Source organism: Protopterus annectens, chromosome 3.part0 (assembly GCF_019279795.1).
Source record: "Protopterus annectens isolate FY-2018-M chromosome 3.part0, PAN1.0, whole genome shotgun sequence".
NCBI lineage: Eukaryota > Metazoa > Chordata > Ceratodontiformes > Protopteridae > Protopterus > Protopterus annectens.
The window spans coordinates 1218591761-1218600723 of NC_056731.1; the positions used below are offsets into that span (position 1 = coordinate 1218591761).

The 8963-nt window shown below is 38.2% G+C and overlaps 1 protein-coding gene across 1 annotated transcript in view; it reads right to left on the reverse strand.

The window, feature by feature from the left end:
• TXNDC5 (thioredoxin domain containing 5) overlaps positions 1-8963 on the reverse strand; it is a 600564-nt gene that overhangs the window by 256112 nt on the left and 335489 nt on the right. The window contains exon 7 of the mRNA XM_044065418.1: positions 6880-7026. Coding sequence (XP_043921353.1) covers positions 6880-7026 — 147 coding nt within the window. The remainder of the gene's footprint in view (positions 1-6879; positions 7027-8963) is intronic.

Consider the following 8963-nt stretch of genomic DNA (forward strand, 5'->3'; position numbering starts at 1 on the left):
GCTCTCTCTTTCCTCTCTAGCCTTATATCCCTAACTATGGTCTTCCCCCCCAATATCTTTAGCCTTCCTCTCTACAATTATTTCATTTTATACCCCCTACTGCTTCTTGTCAGTCTCCTTGCCAACTTCTCTCTCTGTATTTGCACTTCCTACACACCTTCACCTTCTACTTCTCATACATTCTTACGCAACACTTTCTGCCAGTGCAGTTTTAACCCTCAGCAATCTCTGCATTTTTCTCTTGTAACAAAGGAAACACTTGCAACGTACCTTCCTGAAGCTCAAACAATTTTCAACTGCAAAACAGATCATTTTCTGTTTTGACAGTTTAGATATTCTTTACTGATTCAATAGAAACTATATTTACCAATACATCTGCTGCTACTTGTATGCATTTACAATGAATTGATCTATTAAGTTGTCTTTCTTCAGTGTTACTATACATTACAGATGCATCACATATTTTTACTTGTGTAGTCTGTATACTTCTGGAGCTCTTCAACCTAGGTTTCTGCTCAAAAAGATCTTTTTCAGACCAGTCAGACTTTGCTGTTAAAAGGAAATACTAAACCATTTGTAGATCACTGTTAAATTCTTTTTAAACAGCAAAAAGGCATTATGTGTACTCATATTATTAGAAGACTTCAAAAGTACATTAAAACCAAGAATGCAACACCCCAAACATCTCAAGTCTATTTGTCAACAGGGTCAGCCTTATAGATAGGGCAACTAGGCAGCTACCTAGGACACCATGCTTGTAGCAGCACTCTTTCCATATGTAATTTTTAAAGCAATGAAATTTGTTTCATTGCTCTAAAAATAAAGTGCCTCTTGCTAAAAGAAAATACGCTTGCAGCTCTTGTGCGCTTCAGGTAAGAGGTGCTCCTGTTGACTTGACATTCAAGTCAAATCACACTACATCTGAATGTTGCAAGATCACGGTGCAGGGACCCCACAATGCTCAAACGTAGTTGTGAAACCACACGAAGAAGTCTTTTTTTTTTTTTTTTTTTTTTTTTTTTACTGGCTGACTAATGGTCAGCAATTTACCAGAAAATGAAAACTTATGAGTGACAGAGGTCAAAAATCATGGGCATTTTGCAGAATTTTGGACTGCTGAAGTGAATGGAATGGTACAATGAGACTGGAGACAGTGATGAGAAGTGCTATTTTTACAGTGATCCTGGCAGTGATAAACCAAATATATTTGGCAATATTTTGGGCTTTGAGTTGTCTGCAGCAACATGGAATCCTTTAATGTGTGGCAAGTTGGCAAACTGTTTGTATGATGTGAAATAATATTAAACAGCAATCATATATCAAGACTATAACTGCTGCGTGGTGGCTGGGATTGACTGAATGAATTTAACTGACCCTCTTGTCATTTGCTTGGGTTAAACAGTCATTATCTGACTTTGCAGTACTAGTGTACATTTGTAAGTAGTAAGATGTACAACTTAACTGGGCGCCTAATATGCAAAAACGTATTTATCATTTCTTTCCTCCCAAACCTCACAGGACACTATATCTTATGTTAGGCTGGGGGCAGTGTGGTCATTATTTCTTCAACTTTCCTCACAAACTTCAGGGGGATGCACAGAGGGTCTCTACAGCTTTCACAAGGACACTGTACTCTTAGGAAATAAGTTGGAAACCCCGTTTTTTTTTTCCATGTTCCTCATACTCAAATGTTTGATGAATAAACAGGTGGCTATCTTGGGGGGTGATTAGGAAGCATTTTGTTTACAATGTGTCTGACAGCAAATATTTCATGTTCTACTATTTCAAGTTCTACTTGCTTTTTCAGTTTTGTCTCGTTCCAACATCAGAAGGCTAAGCAGACATTAGCAGCCTTTTGGCAGTAGGGGGTCAGGAGACATAATGTACAATTCAAACGATAGCAGAATTAGCTTAAAATAAAAGACTGTGGGTATTCTGTGTCTTAATTTTCATCCGAATTTAACACCAGAAGAGAATAAATAAAGTGACTACCTTTTTTTTTTTTTGGGGGGGGGGGGGGTGATAATTCTCAGATAGCATTTACATATCCTCACAAGCATTTGTCTTCTGGTGTTAAGCAAGCTTTGAGCATTAAAACTTGGATACAACTAATTTCTTCATTTCTTCCTTGAAATATAGACTGAATATTTCTGTCCACACCTGCTACATTTTCTTCATGTTGTTGCTGTTGGTCTTTCGGCTTTTCCCGGTTAGGGGTCGCCACAGCGGAACTCCGGTCCGCTAATGACTGGCATTCGGCCAGAAAGATACTCACTTAACCACAAGGAGTAGCTTTGTTTACATAAATTATATCACAGGCTCTAACCTGACAAAAGGCTCTCTCTTCTCTTACTTTATCAACCACCATCTTACATCTCCATTTTCAGTTTTGTCTCTCTCTCTCATCTTTCCACAACTAATAATCCTTATTACAAGTCTGAGTAGCCCCAACCATTCTCACTCTCCCAATTACTTCACTTCTCAATCTTAAATGTAACAATATTTGCATAGTTGTTCTACTACTAACATATACTATATTTCATTTTCAACCAACTTCCCTCTTTCTAATATTTCCATAACTAAGCTTTTTTTCATCATCTCAATAGCTAAAAATTGCAGGTAATATTACAGTATCTTTTTCAATGCTATATTTCGGTTATATAAAAGACTGTTTATTTCTAACAAATGTTCAACACTGTATATAGCTTTGCAAGCTATATACAGGCTCGGTTTCTAAATGTGTTATGTAAGCTATTGTATTTTTTTCTCTTATGTACATACATTTACCTATACTTTGTACTGATATCATATAACTGTATTTTATTTACATGTCAAAATTGGCATTAAATGTGGAGCTTTTCTCTCTGGCCTCTGCAGAAAAGGGGTTTTATCTCAGTTGGACTTTTACAGTAAACAAAAATAAATTTTATTTTCCGTATCCATGAGTTTTGTTGAGGCCATCAGTGGATCAAAAGGTTTGAAAAAAAAAAATGCACTGCAGAGCACCTAAAATTTCATGGCTTCTTGCTGTCTAGCAGTCTCCAGACCAAGCTTCATGTAGTTATAGTGCAGTCTTGGTCAGTTAGGGTGTGTTGAAAGGATGCAGGATAAACCATAGCTGAAGAGTAGGACCAAATGTCCTTAATCATGTTTTTTGTTCGGGCCACACTGCATGCAAAGGTTGTTAAAGAAAGAAAAAAGTACACTGCACCTCAAAGCAGCTAGATGCCTCATGGCTTCCGAGGGCCTAGCAACTCCCAGACCACTGACTTAATAGAGTTATTTCCACTGCAGTTATTACAGTGTAGCTCTGGTCAGTAATGATGTACTGAAAGGCTGCATGAAAAACCAAAGTTGAAAAATAAGAATACATTTCTTCCATTGATCATGTTTTTGTTCAAGCCATCACTGGATGAAAAAGGTTGATTAGATGTGCTGATGTGCATTTTAGTAGTGTTCCCATGGATTCTGGGAGCCACCACTGGCTTAATGCAGTTGTTTACTCAAGTTATCAGAATTCAGTTTAGAAAATTTGGAATAAATTAATATTTTACTCTTCATTTTTTTCCCAGCAGTTATTTAAACTGACAGAAATAAATAAAAGTAATCTGGATGATTTGAGTAAGTCAGAATGGGTAGGTAGCATGGAGACATTACCCAAGGCTGGCCCTTCTCAAAACTCCAGCACAAACAACTATCCCCCAGAGCAGACAAATTAAAATATATATCCCATTATCAATTCATGTCAGTTTTACATTTAAAGGTCAACTAAACCATAAACACAACCTTTTCTTACTCCCTACTTCCTCTGTTACAATATGTTCCCATGTAAAAGGTATGATTTAGCCACTCCACATATTATGAGGCATTTTTTTTTTTGCTATTCAGTTTTCTTGTTGCATACTATGTTGGGTATGCACGACATCCCACAATATTTTCAATAAAAATTTGTCTCCCTGGCTCTAACATATTGTAACCTACTGCCCCTGAATTTTTGCCCAGGAGGAGTTCACAAGACAAGATGGTTGCATCTCTATCTTCTTCCCTCCATTGGGCCATATATCCACTAAATCTCTAAGGATGCCAATGTACTCACATTTCTGTAAAATTAAAAAGGATACTTTTCACAGTTTCACAGTGAAAAGCCTTCTGCATTGGTACAGTTAAGTCAGTAGATTAGGAAAACAAAAGAAGTTTGATAACTCTGGCCGAAAGAAGAGTAACATGGAAGGAAATACTGTGAAAATGTAAAAGTGTCATTTTGGTGAAGCACCTCCACAGCCAGAGTTGTAACAACTTTTCCTGGTTACTTTTAAAATCTCCATTTATTTCCAGTAGCTACTACTGTCCTGCAAATTAGCTATAAGCAGTTAAAACAAAATACATGATTAGTTTAAAAAGAAAACGTACTACAAAAGCTTACTAATTTAGTGACTTTTTGGCAAAAGTAAAGCTGGGTTCTGACAAGCACTACATATTTCTCTAAGTTTTACCTAAAAAATTGTACTTTAGCTGTGAGGGCACAATGTGAGAAATTTTAAACAGCAGCTAGGTGAATTGGACAGAATCTAAACTATCTCGGGACAAGACCTTACATATATCTGTAAGGAATCAAAGTATTTTCAAGATACTGAGGCTAAACTCTCAGTAGCACCACCTTGTCACTCCCTGCACATCTTCAAATACATATGCAGAGATTCTGAAGAATATAACTGCAAAAGCGTCCACTGTAGCATATGGAATCTTAAACTTGACCAAAATCATACCACTCTAACATATTTAGAATTCTTAGAGTCAACAGTACATTACAAGTACACAATCACCACAACAACCAGCTAGGAACCATCAATAATAAAGCAAACAGGACTGAAACTGAACCAAGTCAGACTCGAAATACAAACAAGGTACTGTGACATTGCAACCCCCACTGTGAATGAAACCAGTACATCTCACTGGACTTTGCAAGGAATAAGAATTTCATGCTACCTGAGGCCTAAAACTATGGATATCTCAGACTGGGGATAGCGGAATTTAGAGGAGTCAGCCATTGAAACAGTGGGTGTTAGCACGGCAGCGGTGAACTAGTGAACAACCTACAATCCTGACTGACCTCCCTCTTTGCCAAGATATATGTCTGCAAGAGGATATGGTGGGATTACTGATCATCCCTGGAATCCAGAGGTAAAGTATGTCTACTTAGTAAAGTCCTCCCATCTTGTATGGCATGTTGAATATGAAGACAAAATTCTATGAGACAATGGCCAAGATATGATGTCAAAGAATGGATTTTAATGCTTGTCAGTCTGAAGGCAGATGCACATCAAGCCTGTGTTCTTTGCATCCACAGGGATATATACATTCGGATCTAGGACGTTTAATTAAATGATCAAATGTCCGAATCCATTTAGGGCGAGCATACTTACACGAAAGTGCTTTTCACCGAAGAAGGGGGGGTGCAGGGGGGCACAGCCCCCCTGCAGAAATGTTAATGTAGTGTTTTTTGTTTTTTATTCATACGCTTTAAAGAAAGCGCTTTTTTGCTGAAAGCTCTTTCGTTAAAGTGTGTTCGGTGGTTATGGATTCGGACGTTTGATCATTCGATCAAACATCCTAGATCCATACATTCTGAGTACAAATACTGAAAAGGAAATGTTCTTCCAGTTTAATGTTTGCAGATCTCTTCAAATTCTATAAGCACTTGAGAAGTGAACATGACTTTGCCAATTGAATATAGCACCAGTGGTCGATGAAAGGTTGGTGAAACTGCATAGCGAGCCCCAAAATTCTAATCTCTAATTTTCTTTAGTATAAAATATGCCAGAGTCCAATGAGTTAAATGAGCAGTCAGACAGGTGTGGAGTTGTCCAACAATTTACTCCTGTGACTCAACAGCCCTTTTGTAAATCAGGGAATCTACACCCATACTTGTGCGGAGCACAATATATCTATAAAAGTAGATCCCACTGAAAGGACAGCTGAAAGTTTGCCTTCTAGTGGTGTCTTCCATAATTTAAGAGTATCCTACGGTAATCTTTTCTTCTTCCACACTAGGTGTTTACCAGGGTCTACACTCCTGTACTGGCTGTGTTTAAATCCCAGAAGATTCATCATCCATGCTATATATAATTCAACACTGTAAAATTGTGTACACCAAAGGTGTGGCCTAGGTTATATTTTAAAAGTATTCTGAGAAATTCGACACAGACCTGATTGCCACTCAAGCAAATGCATTTACGTACATGTCCTTCATAGACTGCCAATGATCTCCTGATACTTCTGGGACTTTACAGCCAACTTCTAAAACTAGTTTCTGAAATGCTAACATTCTAACATATGTAACACATTTACACTAAAGGAAAATGCAGTAGTTTAAAAACAGCTAGAAACAGCAATTAAGTATTGCTACGGCTCAAGACAGGCGGTCACAGTATGTCACATTTTCAAGATTTATAAATGCATAAGGAAGTCATATTTAATTTACTATAAAGGCAGTACTGTTTTGAAGTACATCTTTCAAAGAAAATACAAGCAACTATGAATACATTTACTGATGAAACTATAAAGCTCCTTAAATAGATGTCTTGTGCAACCTCTACCTTTACAGACGTATTTGTCTTGGACAAACTGAGCTTAAAAAGTTGAAGACCTTTACTTGAGATCAGCATGGCACTGAGTGATGTCATGTGTGACTCAATGTCTCAGGTCTACATCAGAAGATTGACTGTCAGTTTCAATTAAACTACAAACCAGAGTTCACAACTACATTACTGTTTTCCCCCAGCTTCAAATAAGTGTCAAATTATTTGAGCATCTAAAATCCAATAAATATGAATATTTCTAAATATCATACAAACGACAGCAAAAAAGTCTCATTCCTACCTTTTCTTCAGCAGATGGCTCTGTCTTCTGAGGCTCCCTGGTGGGCTCTAGCTTTTCAGGTTTTGTCTCTTCTGAATCTGCCTTAAGCTGAGAGTCTATATATTCCTTTAAAGAGTCAAGATCTCTTTTCCCTCTGTACTGGTCAATCTGTGGGAATAAAACCAAGGTAAGAGTCTTTTTCAAGGGTCGTTCAAGCCTGCAGTCATAAAAACATGCCTAAAATGGGGTAAATGCTACTTCCTATAAAACCTTAATAAACTACGATTTGGACAATGGACAACTGACCACTCAACCTAACAATGAGCAGAGCATATTTAAGTCAGACACTATTACTTCTCACTTTGGAACATGAACATCTGCCCGTCAGAGGGTCCCTAACCATCAAAAAGACAGCTGTTCAATATTGATCACTGTCGCATTACTTTTCACTATACAGGTTATATCATGCCAAGGTTATAACACAGCCAGCCAACTTCTAAAGCTTCAGGGCACCTTCCATGCACCCACACTGTCAAGCAGCTCAAGCTGAGAGGAGTAAAAGACAAGTTTGGCTGACAATCCCTTCAAAGCTTTACTGCTGCTGAAACGTATGCTCCTTTGAGGCTTTCGAGGATTGACGGCTAGCTTGGGCTTTCCATTTCTGGGCAGATAAGTTCCCCTTGGGACCTTGGGGGAAAAACTTACATTTTCTTAATTTTGATGATGTTTTATTACTTTCACCTTTAAGATTTTTTTTAAAGCTAGTAATGGACTATAATGTACTTTTAAACAGAACATGTCAGTAGTAGTGCAAAGCAACTGAAAACGTTTGTGGAGAAACTGTCAAACCAAAAAGGATGAGCAAATCTCAACTTTGTCCACAGGCTCATAAAAATACAAATAACCCCCAAAACAATGATCCAGCCACAATAAATGGGAGATACAATTCTTTAATAAAAATATTCAAAGTAAAACAAGAAGATTTAGCGCTTCTCTACCACATACATCCGGGTCTTCCTCAATCTTGATTTTAGCTCCCATATACCATGGCTAGATCTTTGTTTTGGGATGTGGAGAAATTGTGTTGAAAACACTACGTCAGTCCCACAAAAGAAAAAAGTGCTTATACTGTATTTTTTGCTAACAAAGTAACTTTTGTGGACTGGTATTGTTTAGTAGATATAGCTGCTCGTCTCCTCTGGGGAAAAAGACACCATACCGGTCACATGGTCAGTCCTTTTTACAGCCACACACACACAAAAAAATAAATAAATAAAATAAAAATGCTTAAGTAAACTGCTTCTGCCACCACAACAGGTTAATAATCAGCCGCAGGTGGGTGACTCTGCTGTGGCCATCTGTTGCATCTCAGACAGCTCATCTTTTACCATGGATCCTTCTGGTGTTTTACCTACGGCCACTACGGATGGGGGAGGGGTTATGTAATACTTTGTGGAGCTTTGCTCCCCGGGCCTCTGCTGAAAAAGGGTGCAAGCTCAGACATTTCTGGTCAACAAATGTCAAATAAATAAATATTAGAGTCCCCCTCAGTGGGCAAGGGAGAACCACTCTTGTTAGTACTGTGTAAGGGAACAGGGAAGGTTTCCCCTGTTGTGTCAGAATGCTGTGTCCCACCCTGGGGAAGCAAATGCTGCCATTAGTATCTACTCCTCAAATTTCTTGGATAGGCATAATTTACTGGGTCTGGGTCACAGTTTAAATCAGACTATTGCTCCTCTTTATAAAGAACTTTCTGGTAAAAAGAGGAGGGATCCCTCTTGAATCTGCACAGGAAGATGTAGGGTTTTTTTTCCTTAGATTTGTGATTCAGACTCAGAGAAGAGCTCAGTGACTGATTCTCCGTTCGGGGGTGGTGGTTCTCTGTCCGCTAGAATGTGCCAGTGTTTTCAGTGATAGAACCAGTTCCTTGTTCCCAGGTCCCAAGGATGTTCCTTGTGCAAAAGAACGAAAATGATTGGAGACCAGTTCTGGATCTTCTTCTAAACCTGTATGCAACAGTGCCCAAATTTAAAATGATGTCACTTTGCAACCAGTTACCTCTTCTTCCTCTCAAGTTTCCTGGTAACTTGAAACTTAATAATTCC